Raw genomic sequence first — 18,314 nt, 5'->3', positions numbered from 1 at the left:
TCGTTAATATCACAATACAATATTATTGCGATACCCCAAGACATGGTAAAAAGTTGACAAAAAAATGAACTGTTGATTAAAATGCTAAATTTGGTATTACATATGGGGTGGAAATCAATAGTCTTGGACTTGGTGCTGGTAACCCAATGCACAGGACAATGGTGACACCAGAATAAAAATATTGATGATTCTGAAGCTTAAAATACAGAATTATTTTAGACGAATATGCTTGCACTCTGTCACTGACTAGATATATTTAAAATCATGTAGGCCACTTTTTACTGGTAACATGAGACATTTGAGATTATCAGGACCCACAAATATTCCCCCATTACATTATACATTATATTCAACATTTTATATATATATATATATATATATATATATATATATATATATATATATATATGAAGAGTTTGGTTCCAAAACGCGATAAACGCCATTTTCAAAAAATTGAGTTTCCACCAAAATCAGTATTGTATCTGGTCGATATTGAAAAGTCATTTATTAATTTTGCGCAAAATGCGATATCCGTCGTGTTATTCTGTCATGTTTTCTCCCTTTCTTCCCAGAACGCGACAAACGCCAGTGTCCTTTCTCTGCAGAACGCGATATATCCGCTCTCAACCAATCACAGCGCACCATTCCACACACTGTAAACATTAAAGGCTTTTTAAAAGCCGTTTTTAATACCAATGTACTCGGCAAATGTGTTTATTTAACCGTGCGGTGGCGGCAGATAGTCTTTAATCCGTAATGACAAATAATTTATAACATTAACAAGATGACCATTGGAGCGACGGCTGAATGTATTTTTAGTAAATTGGCTGAATATAAGATAAATATTGGCAAAGTTTAGACTCTGTCATATATGTGAATCAACTTACTTTGTTGTGTATTTTCAGTTTGAAAAATAACTTTTATATTGATGGATTAATTGCATTTTGAAAAAAAAAAGTGTCATGGATTTATTGCATTTTGGAAAAAAAATAATACGTTTTTATAATAAACTTTTTAAAATCAAAATGTAGATTTGAATTTTTAATGTTTTTATATCCAAAAGATGCTATGTGAAAGTTTGAAACAGAAAATAGGGGTTTTCATCTTGCCAATTTTTTGGTAAAGAAAATACCTTTTTACTCAAAATAATCAAAATGGAGTTATTGCGTTTTGGAACCAAACTCTTCATATATATATATATATATATATATATATATATATATATATATATATATATATATATATATATATATATATATATATAGTAGTTTAATGTAGTAGTGATACTAAAACTCTGTAAACTTGAATTTTTTTTCTCACACAGTAATTTTCATTTTGGGTGAACTATACACAATACATATTGTCACTATCCATGATACATATTGTTGCATTTTTGTATTGTGATATATTGTGATATATTGTTACACCCCTATTAAATATATACTGCCATTCAAAAGTTAAGGTCAGGGTTTGACGTTTTGTAATGCAATTAAATTTTTTATTCAGGAAGAATGCATTAAATTGACTTTAAAAAAAAAAGTGAGAGTACAAAAATGAATGCTGTAATGCCTCAAAAATATTAAGCAGCACAGCTGTTTTCAACATTGATAATAATTTGCCATCTCAGGAATAAATTACACTTTATCTAAATTCTGCAAGAAAGTGGACCTTAAGGGACAGAGTTAAGAACCCCTGCTTTAAAATATTTTAAAATAGAAAAAAAGCTATTTTAAATTCTAATTATATTGCACAAAATTACTGTTTTTGCTGTATTTTTTATCAAATTAATGCAGCCTCTTTCATAAACATTTTAAGTAGTATAATTAAAATTATTGGTAGATAATTATATAATGTTTTAATAATAATAATAATTTGTCAGTATATGCATTATATAATTTTAATATAATTATTATATTTAACTGTTGTTCTTATTGTTAAAAAAAATAACACATATTTAGAATTCAGTATAGTGTCATTCAAAGCAACTGTGATCTGTCTAAAATAAGCACTCGGTCTCAATGTCGTCTTCTGCCGCTGGAAACACCACCGAAACTGTAACTGAGTGTTTCTCCCTCAGCAGCAACGGGCTGGCAGGACTGAGGCTGGAGGAGATGGAGAAGATGTTGAAGGAGGCCCAGCAGGAGAAAGCCAGACTGGTGGAGAGTCGAGTGAGTACCATTAAACTTTAATTGTCTGTGAAATATAATCTATCCCTCACCCTGTCTCTCATATAAAAGAGATCGTTTTCATGAATTTAAAAAGGAAGCCCCTGGTCCCTTTGGCATTACTGCATTAAAGATTGTTTCTTACCTACAAAGAGTGATAGACATGAAAGGCTGGATCTTAACAAGCTCTCAGACAGTAATACTCACTCAGACAATCTCTTGCTGAATTATTTTTTCATGCATCCCCAGTCACTCCGCACTGTGTATTTTATGTATTTGTATGTATTTTTCCCTATCGCCTATTAAATCTTCTCACAGTAGATTTGAAGCCCCTCTGTGTCTTAATCTGTCAGTCTGTCTTTTTTGTCAGGAGAGAGAAGTCCAGGCACGAAAGCAGCTGCTGGAGGCAGAGAGAAGGAGGCGAGAGGAGGTAGAGAGGAGGCTGCTGGATGAAACTGCGCACAGGCAGAGACTTGTGGAGGAAGAGGTCAAGATGAGAGAGAAACAGTGTTCCCAGGTCAGTACATCTGGCAAATACCTAAATAAGCTCGTCTCGGATCAACAATAGAGTAATCGAGTCTCCCAATCTTTTATTAGGTGGACAAAAAATCCTCACGTTTCCCAGTGAGATTAAAGGGACAATACTAAATAATAAGGCTTTCATTAATAAGTCATGAATACATATTAATATTAATAATCATAATGCTTTATAGATCAGTAGATCATGTACATTCATATATATGAATATGGGTCTGTGATGTGGCAGATATTCATAAATTCATAAAAAGAGTTATTTATAAATATAATTAAAAAGTACCTCTTATATATGAATGTACCTCCATTATTATATATTTTTTTATTTTACATTTCTATATTATTTAATTATATATAGTATACTGTATTTGTTATATTTATTTATTTATTTTTAAATGAGTCTAGGAGTAACTGTCCAGCAATTGTAAAAAAAGATCATTAAAAGTCTTGACACAAGTAGCTTAGAACATAACCAACATGCAAAATAGCAGAAAATAGAGTTGATTACATTTCTAACTATTTGAATAAGCATTAACTAATAATGTTTAGCATAATATAATGTATATATAAAACGTTGTTGTATATGATGTTGTATATACATCATGTTAGTTATAAATCACGTTTAAAACACGCGGATGTAAGCAGTGTAGTAGCGCCTGCACTCACTTGAACAGACAGTTTCAATGTCTGCGTACAACTCTGAGCACAGCAGTGCGCTTCACCGGTGCCGCTCTGAGGTCAGTGAATGTTTGGAGTTGCTCTTTAAAAGTCTTTATGAGGTCACTGGCTCAGCTTGACTGGGCCAGACGGGAGGCATGAATGCACAGAGAGCAGCTCCGCACAGCAGGTGGATGAGAGGAGACACACAGACAGATGGTGAGAGGGAGACAGCAGAAAGAAGATAAGATGGGAGGAAGAGGAGGGGGTGTAAGATACAGGCAAGGAAGGGCAGGGCAGTAGGACACCAGTGTTTTAAACACAGATAAGTGACACAACCAAAACAATGTGATCTTCAGTACTGTGTGAATTGTTTTGATACATTTTCCCTGCTTAAATTTAATGCTTGGATCACAATATCATTTTGATAAAACAAAAGATCATATGACATTTCCATGAAATGTATTGTTGTTATGTGTACCTGAACAAGTACATTTTATGGAAATATTTGAGACAGCAGCTAATCTGAGCTCTGCCCTCCTCAGGCTCGGCCAATGACGCGCTACCTACCTATTCGAAAAGAGGAGTTTGACCTGCGTTCTCATGTGGAGTCATCGGGCCACTGCGTGGACACATGTCCGTATGTCATTGTTACAGAGAAAATGTGCAAGGGTCATCTTGTGAAGATGGGCGGCAAGATCAAATCCTGGAAAAAACGCTGGTTTGTCTTTGATCGGCTTAAAAGGACCTTCTCTTATTATGTGGGTAAGATAATTGTTGTATTTATGCCTGGTTTAAATGATCAGCAAATCATTTTAAGTTTTTATCAATTTTTTAAATTCACAATGCAATTAATATAGTTTTGACATTTTTCAAAAAAACATATATACTTATAAATCTCTATTTTCTGACAAAATGATAGTGTATTGGATTTAAGTGTTAAGGAGAGCACATACTTTTTCTGTTGTTGCTAAGTATAAGTCAAAACATATAAGGTGAAAAAAAGGAAAAAGAGAAGAACTACGAAGGATAAACAAAAAAAAAAATTTTTGACGGCACTGACAAAGTGGCAAGTTCTAGTAAAACCTTTTATCTCTGTTCGCTCAATTTCCGATCATCTTGTCTTTCTTTTAGATGTTCTCTCTCTTTCTCACACATATGCTTTGCTCATGTGTGTAGCCTTTTCACCCCCTCACTCCCCATGTTAGTAGTGATGATGATGATGGTGATGATGATGATGAAATAAACTGCAATACTTTCTCTAGCCAAGCGTTTGTGAGGGATGGGGGTGTAGATTTACCCCTGGCTCAGTTCAGAGTAACAATACTGCACTGAACTCTTCAAAAACATGAAACACAAAAACAATTTATCCCATTACTAAGCAGATTTGTGTAACGAACAGAGACGAGCCAAAAAAAATTAAACTGTTCAAAAGGGAAAGTAGTAAATCTTAATCGTCGACACAGGTGCAAGGGGGCTCACTGGAGGCTGACAAGCTTAAAACGCTGCTTTAAAACCATCTACGAGATAAGAACCAATCCGAAGAGAGATGTTAATTTGCACCAAGTAGCGAAAAGTCTGTCAGATGAGCTGTTTGTATTGGGTGGCAGACAGTGTTAAATTGAGACAGACAATGCTTTTAGGTGACTTGCTCTGTGTGCTAGAATTCACTTCTACTTTATGTGCTTGTTTAATCCCTGCGGCAAAGCTTTCAAAAAGGCTTCGCATGTTTTTTATTCCAATATCTTTCATTTTTGACATGTAAAACAAATCACAACTGACTCATTGTGTAATGGAAATGCTGCAAATAGGAACTGGCAAATGTAATCTCTTCTTAATGAATAATAAAGCTGATCTGTAGAATAATTAAAAAAAAAAAAAAAGTATTTTCTTTAATTTTTTCCCTCATGGTTTTTACTCAGATAAACACGAGACCAAACTGAAGGGTGTCATCTACTTCCAAGCCATAGAGGAGGTGTATTACGATCACCTGCGCAGCGCAACTAAGGTAATTCCGTGCTTTTTCAACACCGCCTGTTTACCGTCACAAATCAAGCTCCATACTGCTCACACTACAGCACCAACTTTGAGCACACAGTGAAAGTTTAAACAGACAGGCGTCTTTTCATAAAGAGAATTTCTTACAGCAGAAGGCAAAAGAGATCAAAGGCGGCTTCATGTTCATGTACATTTCGTCATGCCATCTTTTTTTTTTTCACTTCAGCGACATGCCTTTTTTTTCTTCCTGCCCTGCTGTTCTCCATCTTCTCGCACTTTAATGCACACTATGTCTTTTTCTCTGTCCTTACAGAGTCCGAATCCTTCTCTAACCTTCTGCGTGAAGACTCATGATCGACTTTATTTCATGGTGGCACCATCCCCAGAGGCCATGCGCATTTGGATGGACGTCATAGTAACGGGTGCCGAGGGCTACACGCAGTTTATGACCTGAGGGAGAGTGGATGCAATTCTGCCTGCAGTGATCTGAGATTTAACAGGACATGTAATATATGCAGAATTATGTCAAAAAATTCAGCCAGCACTGCCTGATTTCTTTGTCATCATGACTAAAGAAGAACTAACTAAATTCAGGCTGGCCTGATGACGACATGTGAAACTAATGCTCGGAATTGATGTTACTAAATCAGAAGCTGAAATATATATATATATATATATATATATATATATATATAAAGATAGAACGAGAGAGAGAGAGTGTTTGTCTCTGTATTGTTGTAATACAGAGACGGTTACAGAGATTACAGTATTTTATTGCATTTCAAATCAATCATATGCTCAGTAATTTTATTTAATATCTCTATAGTTTTATGGTGCCAAGTCTTCATATGTATATACGTCAGTGTATTACCAACAATTATCTTTACTTATAGTTATTTAGGCGCAGTTACATGATTACGATGAGAATAAACTTAATAGCATTTGATAGCTTTCATAATATCTTTTTAGGTGGGAAAGCAGCATTCATATTTTTAATTGCTTTGAAATATGTTGTCTTTGTCTTTATCTGTATAATATATAATTATATCTTTTTTTTGCTGCAAAAATTCTTAAACAAATTGCTCAGGTGCTCAGACATGTAACTAAAAACTATATGCCTGCTACCTGATATGTAACTATATTATTATACAGGATTATTTGGTGGGGGACCATTGCAGTAAATATTTTTGTTTTCAAAATGTTGGTACATTTATACCAACAGGTTTTGTCTTGCCAAAGCCTTACCCATGTTGATATGTGTACTCTGATTTGCACATCTTTTATTTCAGGGTTTTAAAAATGTGTGGATGTGCCACTATGATTTATAATCAGATATTTTGTGTATTGTGCTATTTAGAGTATTGATATCCTCTTGGACATCTTCTAAGTCAATGAGAAGAACAGTGCGAACTTTTGATAATTCAGTGTTACAACACTAACAATGTATTTCTAAATATTATCTTTTTCCAATTGACAAAACTAGTATTATATACTCTGAGGTAAATAAAAAAACAGTATAACAAACTATGTTTTCTTGTAGTCAGGGCTAGTTGTCACAGCTTTTACTCCAGTGAATGTTTTTCAGGGTTGGTTTATATATATATATATATATATATATATTTCAATTTCTGTAGACACCTTAATACCTTATACCTTAAAGTTTTGACTGCAAAATATTTGACCATTATTGCCCAGGAAAAAAAGAAAGAAAGCAGATCATCACTAAAACAATTGTTACAAAATTTATGACAATGCAAAAAGCAGTTTTGGACAGCAAATATTGTAATCAATAAATTATATAGATGTTTTTTTTTTTTCTGCTTGTTTACCAAATAGCTTTTACTAAAATATTATTAATTTTTTTTTTTTTTTATTAGTTTTGAATAGAAAAAATCTTCAACGTTATTGAGATTAACCATTGTGACAACTTCCCTGTGTGATAACTAGCCCCAATCTCCCCTAAGATATTATGTATGTTCATAAAAAATAACTATAATCATACTGGTATAATCGCCTTGATCCATGCATTTAACTAAACGACAAAACAGACAAGATCTTCTCAAAATATTTTATAGCCTACCTAAAGTGTCGATATCATTCACATGACACAAACCATTATGCTTTAAACCAGTGCTACATTTGCCTAACAGAAAAAAAAACGACTGGCACATTAAGTTTATGGCACCAGGGGGTCAGTTCCGCCTGCATGTACTGGGAGTAATAATGTGAGGGCTCAGTAAACCGCAGAGCACACGTTCGCCAGCCAGACATCAGTTACATCTAACTGTCCGTTAATGGACAGGGAAATTCCCAAGACAGTCCCACAGTATAAACAATAAAGTTTATAAATGAAAAACAAACGTGTGTATTTCTTTTACTTTGAAAATAAACATTTTGTTTTAGTTTGAAACACTTTCCATTACATTTCTCTGTTTGAGTGATGATAATGTCCGTGGAGAATAAACAGTAGAGAGCTCGCTCGCGAAGCTGTAGGTTGGTTTACCCCGTGTGCTCGGTAGAGGGCGCAACTCGTCATGTCTCACAGCTTCAGCGCGTGTTTTCATGCTCCAGATGCGAGGGCTGGATGTGCGTTCCCTTCTGTGTTCTGCTGAGGCCCCGGGGCCCTGAGCTTGTTTTCTTCTCTGCCTCGCACCCAGTCATTACCATAACAGTTAAATGCAACTACAAATGTCATCAGCGATATAATGATGCCATCTGTCTACACCAGCAGAGGCTCACCAATTAATTTATCACTTGATGCTAATTCATCTCACTTTAAAATTAAGCAACATGAAAGCAAAAGGAACTAACTCAACGAACATAATAAATTGCAAAAAACGAGACAACAAATTTAAGTAAGGACGTCGCTTTTAAGTTAAAAAAAAAAATGTAACTTGTAAACAACCGACAAAGACGCTAATTAAACCTATAAGATCTGTGAGTTTCAAAGAGCAGCAGAAGTCTCACATATCAAAGCAAGAGGGAAGGTTTGTGCCCTAAAATCACCAGGGACTGAGCTGACATGATCAACTGTTGAGCCGGTGCAGAAGATCAACTCGGAGACATTTGAGGGGAGTCACTCGGGAATCTAGAGCCCTCCACTTTGAAGCCGTGATCAACCGACCTAATCCAACCATGAGAACCAGCGAGCATCTCCACACAGGAGCAGCGCGCGCGCTCGTTCAGACACACTGGAGCGTTCAATGTTTACAAATGGAAATTCACATAAACGTAAATAATAACCATTCAGAAAAATTAAGTACACACAAGGGGCGGGGGGAATTCCAACACAATAACTCCTTGAGTTTGTCCTTGAGTGGCTCGTGTTTAGTTTGAGATGCGCCACACACCCCAAACACAACGGCGGCGTCCCGCGGGAGGCGCGAGACAAATGCACTTTCTCCAAATCAAACAACTTTAACGTTGCCTCGCGCTCCCGAAGGAACAGTCAGTGAAATGACTGCGGTTAGTTCATGCCATGCAACAACATGGGTTATTAGTCACATCTTTATCTTGCGAGTTTGTTATTCTAAATAGGGCATGTTTGGGGGGAGGGGGTCGTCAAACCTCTTGAAACCTGTTGAAAGGTTATTCCGATTCCCACGATGTGGGAAATGAAACAATAGCAATTTTACTGGGATTTCTACTAGATTAGATTTACGTTGGGTCTTATAAAACAAAAAAAAAAAAAAAAAAAAAAGTTACAGCAAGTAATCAAAACTTTAAACGATTTGATCGCTCGTGCAGGGGAATGAAAAAAAGAGACAACAATGAATTCAGAAGGAGATGGTGATGAAATTGTGATGTAACTGTTACTAATGTGTGCTATACATGAACTTGGCATGGTGCGTTTGCTCTCTCACCCACTCCTTACTTATTCTCCGACTAACATACAGATTCTGCCGGAGGGGGGGCTTTTAAGAGGCCGAAAACAAAGTGAATGAAACAAATAAACAAACATAAAATCATAACATTAGCTTTTAATAGTGTTTATCGATTTAGACATAGGCCCCCCAAAAACAGCATTTCACGTTTGAATGAGCTTATTTTAATTGTTTCACATATGGACAGCTGGATTTATGGAGGGGAACAGATTTATCACTCCAACCAGCGTTTTTAATCCTCAAAAGCTGTGATTAATTAACTCCACGGCCTGGACCTACATCTCTATTTGCAACATCAGCTATTTAAAGTGGAAAAAAATCTCAATACAAACAGAAACTCAAAGTATGATGGCCCAACAGCAGTCTGGAGCAGTCTGTGGCTGAGGTGCCCGTGTGTGTGTGTGTGTATGTGTGTGTGTGTGTGTGTGTACTGCTGACTTTCTCTCACGCTTTGCGCAAACAGGGCGCCCCCACGGACCAATTAAGACACGGCGAGTTGGGAGAGTCAGCGCTTTCCTGGGAGAGATCCCACACTTCAACAACCATTATTATCTCAGTCTCTTCAACGTTACGACTGCGGTCACGAAGATTGCATCAGGCCTCACTTCTACAACTGCGAGGCTGAGCCGACTCACAAGAGGAATTACAGTATCACAGTACCTTCAGAAGCCCCTCTTTGATCCCGTCGCTCTCTGACTGCTCCTCGAGAAAGCAGGTGTCATCTTGGTTCATGCAGGGCTATTAAGTGTAAATAAAATCAATTTCTCCTCAGTCGAGGAAGACGTAACCCTCTGCTGAAGCTATACGGCATTGACAGTTTTACACTTTCCTGTCTGTTCGGGTTTTCTATGAGGATGAGCGCTTTTATTACTATATCCTATCACAACCCATAAAGCTAGTTTCATAATATTTGTGACGACTCTACTTAGTCGACGAGTATGGACTGTGAGGGGCGCGTGTTAATATGGCGAATGAGTGATTTCAATGAAAAAGGTTAAGCAAAGACACTTGTTGCAGTTGTGTTTGTTAAAGACTGGAGTAACTTTGCAGGGACTGTCGTTTTTACTCAACAGAGACAAAACTGAAAAACACGCGCCGAAAGAGGGAGCGAGAGCGCGCGTTGCAAATCCCATGGCAACAGCAACCAGAAAACATGTCTAAAATAGGGGGCAGTGTTCGCTATTACTATAGCAACAGGAAGACATAGCTCCTTCAATCAGCTTTAGGATTTGCTGAGGGGGGAAAACAAAGCTTGATTCTTTGAAAAACCGTTATTAACGGGCATTAAGTTTGTGAGTTTGAGGATAATTTGTTTCGTCTCACTGTGACCGCGCATGACTTGAATAGCTCAGCATAATGTGGCGCCGGTCCTTCTGAAGTTGAATCGGTATGCTCAAACTAAGCCTGTTTTATTTCTCCTGCTAGATAGGGTCTATCTACTGAATTTAACTTCCGCTTTTCCCAATGGCAGTTTATAGAAATGCTGAAGTGGAAATAATGACGTTAAAGACGCCACCTGTTACGCGCACTACATTAGAATAATCTATATATGTAAATAGAGTTCGTTTAAACTATAATGGATGGTTTTAAATCTCTCCAGAGTAACCAGAGTGTCAGTTAATGGAACATGTAAACACGTAAATAAGCTATCAGCTTTATATATATAAAATAATAATAATAAATCTGAAATCTGAATAATAAACCTGAGCATAAGCCTGTTTGCGCTGCTTGTTTACACACCTAGTCAGTCAAAATGTAGTTCACAATTTTGACAAAATTGAATCACCCTACAGATGAAATAAAAATAAAAATCGTATTTTTACAGAACTTTCTACAACTCGACTCAACCGCTAAGTACAACGAGAAGCGTATTAGCAAATGCCACAACACATGTTACAATGTTTTGTCAGTAAAGTTCCGTAAACTGCCCTTCCGCGACATGAAAGTTTAACCACTCTCAGAATTTGCTCTCGGGATGTTTACGTGAAACATGTGCACGGAGAGTGGAAAACCGAAGACCACTGGGAAGCAACGTCTCTCTAGCGGCAGCCAATACGGCAAGACAACAGTTCCTCTCCAGCCAATCGCTGCACGACTGGTTCGGTCCGTCCAGCGAATCTGCTAGCAGCTTGAAGCGCTGATGCAACTAAGCTGCAACAACAGCCACGTATCTCCTGGGTAGCAGAAAGTGTTCTTCCTCGCTAGAAGAAATCAAGTAGTCCCCGTGAAACAATACATATTTGAACGGCAGTGTATGCTATGCGTGTTATAGTATGAATATTTTATTTAAAATCAGATACTGCAACTGTATGATAATCATCCAAACTCTCGTGAACAGCCGCTTTCATTACACATTCTTCTCTCATAGCCTCAAATCCATAATATTTTCAAGTTGAGCGACATGCCAAAGGGATTTTATGTTTTCTCGGAAGTCGTTGCGAAAGTAAGTCCTAAACCTTGTGGGCGTTTTCAACGGCCCGAAGTGTGAAATTTATCTCGACCAATACATCCATAGGGCGGAGGAATCTATAGCACTGGGGGCTGACCGCGTGACGCAGCTGGTTGCTAGGTGTGGGTGACCTGATGCATTGACTCAATTAGCCGATTCTCAGTCATCAACTCCATCACAACAAAGCAAGACCAACAGCACTTCAGTCCTAGACACTCCGGAGGAGACATGGCTTTTTAATTTAGTAGAGTCTTCGGTCCTAAAGAAACGCCGTGCTTTGCACTTGCAACGCACCCCAAACCCACAACATTTAAGCAAGAATGGAGTAAGTGCAACTTATTACTTTACTGCTTTTTGTCAGGCATTTGTTGTTTTGTCTCTTGCCTTGTACTTTTTGGGTGTATTGCTTTTGTTTAACTGTTGTTAAGCGTGTTGTCACTTGTAACAGTGCTTTAGGCGATGTTTTATACACATTGCTGTCTTATTGGAAAAGTTTCAGAAACTCACTTTGGCTCTTTTAATCGTGGCTACACAGTTTGACAACTTTAGGAATGATCACACAATAGTCAGTTTGACCTATTTAATTAGCATGTTCACATGCTTAATATATTTTGACACACAATCCTGTCTTATACGTACTTTTAAGTGATACTGATTTGTTGAACAGGTTTTTGTAGAGTGATTATCAGTATGGATTACCTGTCTATTTAAACAATAGTGCTGAGGCAACACAGGTTCTTCTGTCATTATTTCTTAGCAGAAGTTGTTCTTTTGTCCATTTGTGTCATCCGTATCTGCCACATTATTGTATAGTTTCATGTTGCATGCAGCGGATGTTGTTTTTTTCTCTATTAGAAATTGCCTTTGAAAAAAAAAAAGCATGAGTCGTTTTCAAAGCTTTCACGAAGATTTGCTGTCTTTAGTTTCGCATTACGTCATAGATTGTAACCCACGTGCTGGCCAAGTTCAGACATCCAGTTCAGAGGCGTCTGCACACCGTATGCCATACTGCTGGAGAAAAATTACTTTTAGTACTTGACTGCAAAAGAAAAGGCTTTATTTCTGCTGTTTGATATTGCATTCAAAGTTGTCTCTGCTGATTTATTCTGTCAGCATAAAATGTTGTTCTGCGTCTGACCTTTGACTGTAAACAAACTGGACTTAAGTGTAGGTGCAAAGGTTATTAGGGCATTTGGAGGTAACTTAGGATGCATCGTACAAACAAAAGATGGTCCAGATAATAAGCACTAAATATATATAATAACAATAACAACAACAACACAAAAACGTTTTAAAGGTTCTTGATATTGTGATTTATTATTGGCATGGTCCAAAATATGATCTGAAGAAGCTTTACATTTGTGTGTGTCTTGTATATTTAGGCTGCTAATAAATTTCCCACAAGTAGAGCATTCGCCTGCTTCTCTAGGATCTCTCGGTAGAACTCCCCTAAGTGGGCACAAGGGACTTTGATGGATGGAAGAGTGGTAGTTTTCTAAATTGGTCCCTCGCTAATCACTAGTGTGATGCTGGTGCTGATGCTGTAGGAAAACTGGGGGGTTATGGTTATTTTACTCAGTTTGCAATGTATCTCTCATTGTTAACTATCTAAAAAAATATGAATTTATGGTCAGTTAAAGATATTTTTAGATATCTTAGAAGAAACAGGACAAGTTTAGAATGAAAAGTCCCACCAACTAGGACATAATGATTTTTTTCTCTCCTCCATCCTACTTTAGCAACTAAAGAATCATGTTGTTGTGATAGTGTCTTCTCGATACCAGATAGACAGAAACATCCATAGACAATGCGCTTTAACACACCGTCCCTCTTCATATTTCCCTCTTTTTTAGGTTTCATAATGCACACCCAGCCCTGTTTTCTGTGGCTCAACTCTCAAACTTCACTGTCGTGCACTGTAAGCTTGGACATTTGAATCGTAGGACCAACGGACAGGATGATGACAATGTCAGCACCTATTTGGAAGACTCTACTCGTCTGCCCGGCAGACCCCCTCACTCTCTCTCACCCACAGGCTAACCACAGCCAATCGGAGGGGCGCAGAGGGGAGGGGCCAGAGGAGAACCAGCACTTAATTGGTGAGTTGCAGTGAATACAGTTTTTTATTTTTCCCAGTTTCAGGTGGGCACCGCACTGCAGCACATTTCGTTCTCCTTGAACAGTGAGTAAAACTACCAACGTGGATCTATTTTATATTATTTGTAGATGACGTGCTAGTTCAATGCTGCCTTTCGCATGTTGGATTTAATAAGCGCAATGAGATATGATTTGATTTTTTTTTTTTTTTTTTTTTTTTTTTTTTTTTTAAACGGGTTGTTAAAATACTGCCGGTATAGTTGTTTATTTGGTTTAAATGATTGTGCTACATTGGATCTCTAGGCCAGTGATTAACATGTTGAACTCTGTTTTCCCCATAGGTGATGGTCTTAGTGACTGGATGACGGAAGAAGTAGATTTCTCCTCTTACCTCCCAACCCCTCACTCCTCTCCCTCCCCCAATGCATCCCTTCCCCCCTCGCCCCTCCAGAATGACATCCAGGTGCCCTCAGATTTGGAGGTCATGACCTCTCTGCTGCAAGAGGAGCTTGCTCAGCTGGAGGATTACTTCCTGTCTGACCCACTCCCAGAAAAAGCCTCCAAACTGGGCAAATGCGACAAGGGTCCAACGGCAGTTGGTCCACCGTCGTATTACCAGTTGCCCTACGCATCATATTCTACTTCCAACCAATCCGAATCCAGCCCTCTACTTGTTACCCTGGCAACTGGGGAACTTGACTTGCTGAGCTTTTGTGGGGGTCCCATTGGCCGTACCAAGATTCCTAGACATGCCCCTTACAGTTGCAGCCGCCCCAACAGCAACGTCTGCAGCCGCAAGAGAGCTTCCGATGGGGTGAGGGTGGGTGACAGCTACGAGAGTAGCATCTGGAGTTCCAAAGGAAATTCCTCAGGTAACTCAGCTGTTGCGCCTGGTGGGAGCTACAGCTGTGCTGAAGATGAACGGGTGGTAGGCAAAGGCTACTGCCTCGGCAGTGCAGTGGAGATCAGGAGGTGCGCCATTTTACCCAAAGAAGAGAAGAACTGCCGCTACACGGAAGAGGCCGGCGGTGCGAGTAAGGCCGCCGGCGGCGGGTACAACTTTAGCGGACCCGTTCAAATTCCTCACAAGAAAGACGAAATGATGATGTATGGTGTCAGAGAAGTCAATTTAAGTGGCATAGGAGGAAGCGCAGAGATAGAGATGATGGGCGAAGCGAAGAATGGTGCTAGCGACGTGAAGGCCAACATACCCTGGAAGACCGAACCCAATGAAAGCTGTTTCCTCCAAAGTACATCCCAAGAAGAGGCCTACAACAGCTTCCTCGGGGCCATCAATGACCCAGTGAAGGCGGAGAGCGTAGAGATTCACCGGCAACATAACTTCCACTGTAGCTTCCTCGAAGGCCAAGGCCCCGACTGCCTGAGCGGTGACCGCCACGGACCTGAAATGGGGTCCCCGTGTGCCAGAGGAGTCTGTGTGCTGAAAGAAGACCCCTGCATTGTGAAACCAGACCTAGAGGTGCCACTAATCGAAGGGAACCATGGTGAACGCAAACAGAAGAAGAGAGACCAGAACAAGACTGCAGCTCACAGGTAGAGTATTTTCAGAGTCATAATGGTGTCAAATGTATTCTACATGAGTGAACATAGAAAAGTTGGTGGCTTTTTGAAGTTACACTTAGTCGTCAAAGTACAACATTTTATTATGCTTCAGAAGGCAGCATTACAAAGTTGCTGCTTGTGGGATTTGACAGGAAAAGTGTGACAATTTCCTCTGTATTAATTGTTTTGAACAGGTATCGTCAAAGGAAGCGAGCGGAGTTGGACTCGTTGGAGGAACAGCTTCACGGTCTGGAGGGTAGAAACCGTGAGCTACGGGACAAGGCAGAATCGGTGGAACGAGAGATCCAGTACGTGAAAGACCTCCTGATTGAGGTGTACAAGGCCCGCAGCCAACGCCTCAAACAGGAAACCAGCGCCTGACCAAAAGCTCGACCACCTGACGATGGTCCTGCAAGTAGAATTGTTAGCAGTCTGATGGAGATTTGAGTTGGAATGTTTTCTGACTGAATGTTCTTTTTTTAGGATGTGGTGGAGGTTGTACTATTGCACGTTACTCAATCATTTCATTTTCGTTACAAACTGACAAAGTCCATCAACAGCTGCAGCACAGACATCCACGTTCTCAGAAATAACTCCAAATCAGTCAATATGCACTGTGATTATGTCTTCGACTGTAATGACAGCCGTTTTTTTCTTTTCTCAAGAGTGGCTAAACGACTCATCCTCTCGTTTCCATGAATGAGCTTTAACAACAGAGCATTTACAATTGACAGAAATCGACACCGGATAATGCAAGATAGATTTAAAGGCATCTTCATTTATTTAGAAAAGGCTGTAAGGTAATATCACAAGTTCCGCATATGACCTACATTGATCTTAATTTATACAGAGATTTTTTTTTTTTTTTTTTTGTTAAATTTATTTATTATCTGTTTCAACATTTATGGTACTAATGCTAATGCTGTACAATTAGTACAACATTGGTAGTTACTTTTTTCCTTCCATATATTAAATGAGAAATGAGCACTGATATTAAAAGCAATCTGTTTCTTATATATTGAGTTTCAGGGGAAGCACTTCTCAAAACGAATTTCCCTCAGGAATAATGAACCTGAAGATGTGTTTTTGAATTCCCAATTTTAGATTAGTCCTGCAGCTCAGGTATACGATTTATGTCCAAAGTTATGGAGGTATGTCAGTTTGTAACACAATGCTGAAGATACGGCACTGCCTAATAATGTTATGTGTGTTGATTTCCTGTATTTTCATTCTTGCATGCAGAAGATTTCATGGCTCTTTACAAAGAATGTTTGTTTTGTTTTTTGTTTTTTCATTTTTTCCGTTTAAATTACATGTTACTGCAAAAGTCTTTCTTGCTTAAGAAGCCCTATTTTATATTCTCTTGGCTAACACGTTTCATTAGAGATGAATGAGTGGCATTTGATTCACAAACTACTGTTTGGCCCAATGTCTCTGCTGTTATTGCGACTACAATCAGGGTTTGTGATTTTATAAAGCTTGTTTGCTCTAATGTATAAGTCTGTGTTGGGGGACAGAAAGCAAAATCTTTGTAGTGATACAGCTTTTTTTTATAATAACTGAAATGATTGTGGTGGCTTTAGAATTGCAGACTTCCCAGCTTCTTAGCAATATTTCATCAACAATGTAAATGACTCAAGTTATGATTTTTAGCAATTGCGATCATGCACAATCCTTGACAAATGTTATGATGTTATGTTTACAATTTAGTCAATTTCAGGAGTTTATTCTGGTTAACCTGTCTAGTGACTCTGATTTTCTACTTGCTCAAATAGGAGACTTGCATTTATCACAATTACAACAAGTAACAAAGAAATCAACTGCAAATCAGGCTTTGATTAGTTACTCTTTTTTCTTACTATTTATTTATTTATTTATTTATTTTGAGGGCATTTTTTACCGAACTGTCGTGTGTACCTTAATACTACGTAGCAATATTACAAATATAATTTAATTCCTCTAAATAAGCAACCTAGATACTGAGAGAGCATAGCATATCGACTTCAAATATGCTTTCTTTGGCGGTATACAATCATGTTTATGAAATATAGCTAATTATGCGCTGTGTTGTACGGTCATTTTGTGAAGTTGAGATTTTTTTTTTTTTTTTTGAACAACCCAAAATTAAGGCACACGATTTCCAAGAGTTTACACCAGCTATAATACTAAGATTAGTCATTTTGTACCAGGCATTTCGATGTATCGTCTCCTATTAATTACTTTGTGTTTCCTGTTATTCCATTGAATTAAAATAAAGTGATTTATGTCAGCAATATTGCATCTTGGCGATGATGGCTTCATGTGAGATTTTTAGAGCTTAATCGGTAGACCTTGAGTTTAACGGATAAACAGAGTTTATCCCTTGTTTGGCCGGGAAATTGTTTACAGCTCTGCAAGCCAAATATGGAGCAGAGCGATTCACTATCCTCACTAATGCACGATGAGGAGGAAAAGGAAACTCAAATGAGCCCATAGACAGTGTCAGTTGTGTGTGTGTGTGTGTGTGTGTGTGTGAGAGAGACAGAGAGAGTAAAGGAGAAAAAAGAACAGCCTAGTACGATTCTAATAGCAACACAGGATGTCTAAAATATATATTTGTATTTTATTATTATTACTATTATTATTATTATTAACAGTAGTGTTCAATCCTGCCTTTTGTATCCCTAAAGTCTTTTAATAAGTAAACATTAGGAAACATCCACGGTTTTTAAATTAATAATTATGATTTAAAACCCCCCCCCCCCCCCCCAAAAAAAACCACGGAACCAGATGTACAAAGAGCAGAAAATAGGGGGGAAATCATATTTTTTCGTCCTGTCAAAAGTCTTATTCCTGTGTAGCGCAATTCATTCATATTTATGACACATCCGTTTTAACGGCTTCGGTTTACAGGTTATTTATAGTTTTATGAACACCGAACAGACTTGTTTATTGTTCAATAGGCTGTTTCTCTATATATAATACTCT

The 18,314-nt window shown here is 38.1% G+C and overlaps 2 protein-coding genes across 15 annotated transcripts in view; both read left to right on the top strand.

The window, feature by feature from the left end:
• The window catches only part of phldb1a (pleckstrin homology-like domain, family B, member 1a), a 57,814-nt gene extending 50,100 nt beyond the window's left edge, over positions 1-7,714 (top strand). For 13 of the 14 annotated variants that reach the window (XM_048187731.1, XM_048187740.1, XM_048187737.1 and 10 more), the window contains 5 exons: positions 2,078-2,168; positions 2,536-2,682; positions 3,902-4,121; positions 5,279-5,364; positions 5,668-7,714. In XM_048187731.1, the coding sequence (XP_048043688.1) occupies positions 2,078-2,168; positions 2,536-2,682; positions 3,902-4,121; positions 5,279-5,364; positions 5,668-5,808 (685 nt within the window). In that variant the 3' untranslated portion in view covers positions 5,809-7,714. The remainder of the gene's footprint in view (positions 1-2,077; positions 2,169-2,535; positions 2,683-3,901; positions 4,122-5,278; positions 5,365-5,667) is intronic. The other variant, XM_048187732.1, reaches the window with a different exon arrangement.
• A 2,717-nt stretch (positions 7,715-10,431) lies between these two features.
• Positions 10,432-17,620, top strand: atf5a (activating transcription factor 5a). The gene is made up of 4 exons (XM_048187746.1): positions 10,432-12,012; positions 13,541-13,786; positions 14,126-15,338; positions 15,542-17,620. The coding sequence occupies exons 2-4, from the start codon at positions 13,645-13,647 to the stop codon at positions 15,726-15,728; spliced, it is 1,542 nt and encodes a 513-aa protein (XP_048043703.1). The 5' UTR covers positions 10,432-12,012; positions 13,541-13,644; the 3' UTR covers positions 15,729-17,620.
• The last annotated feature ends 694 nt before the right edge of the window (positions 17,621-18,314 follow it).

The sequence above is a fragment of the Megalobrama amblycephala genome, linkage group LG4, assembly GCF_018812025.1.
Source record: "Megalobrama amblycephala isolate DHTTF-2021 linkage group LG4, ASM1881202v1, whole genome shotgun sequence".
NCBI classification, from domain to species: domain Eukaryota; kingdom Metazoa; phylum Chordata; class Actinopteri; order Cypriniformes; family Xenocyprididae; genus Megalobrama; species Megalobrama amblycephala.
This window is presented reverse-complemented; position numbering and strand designations above follow the sequence as displayed.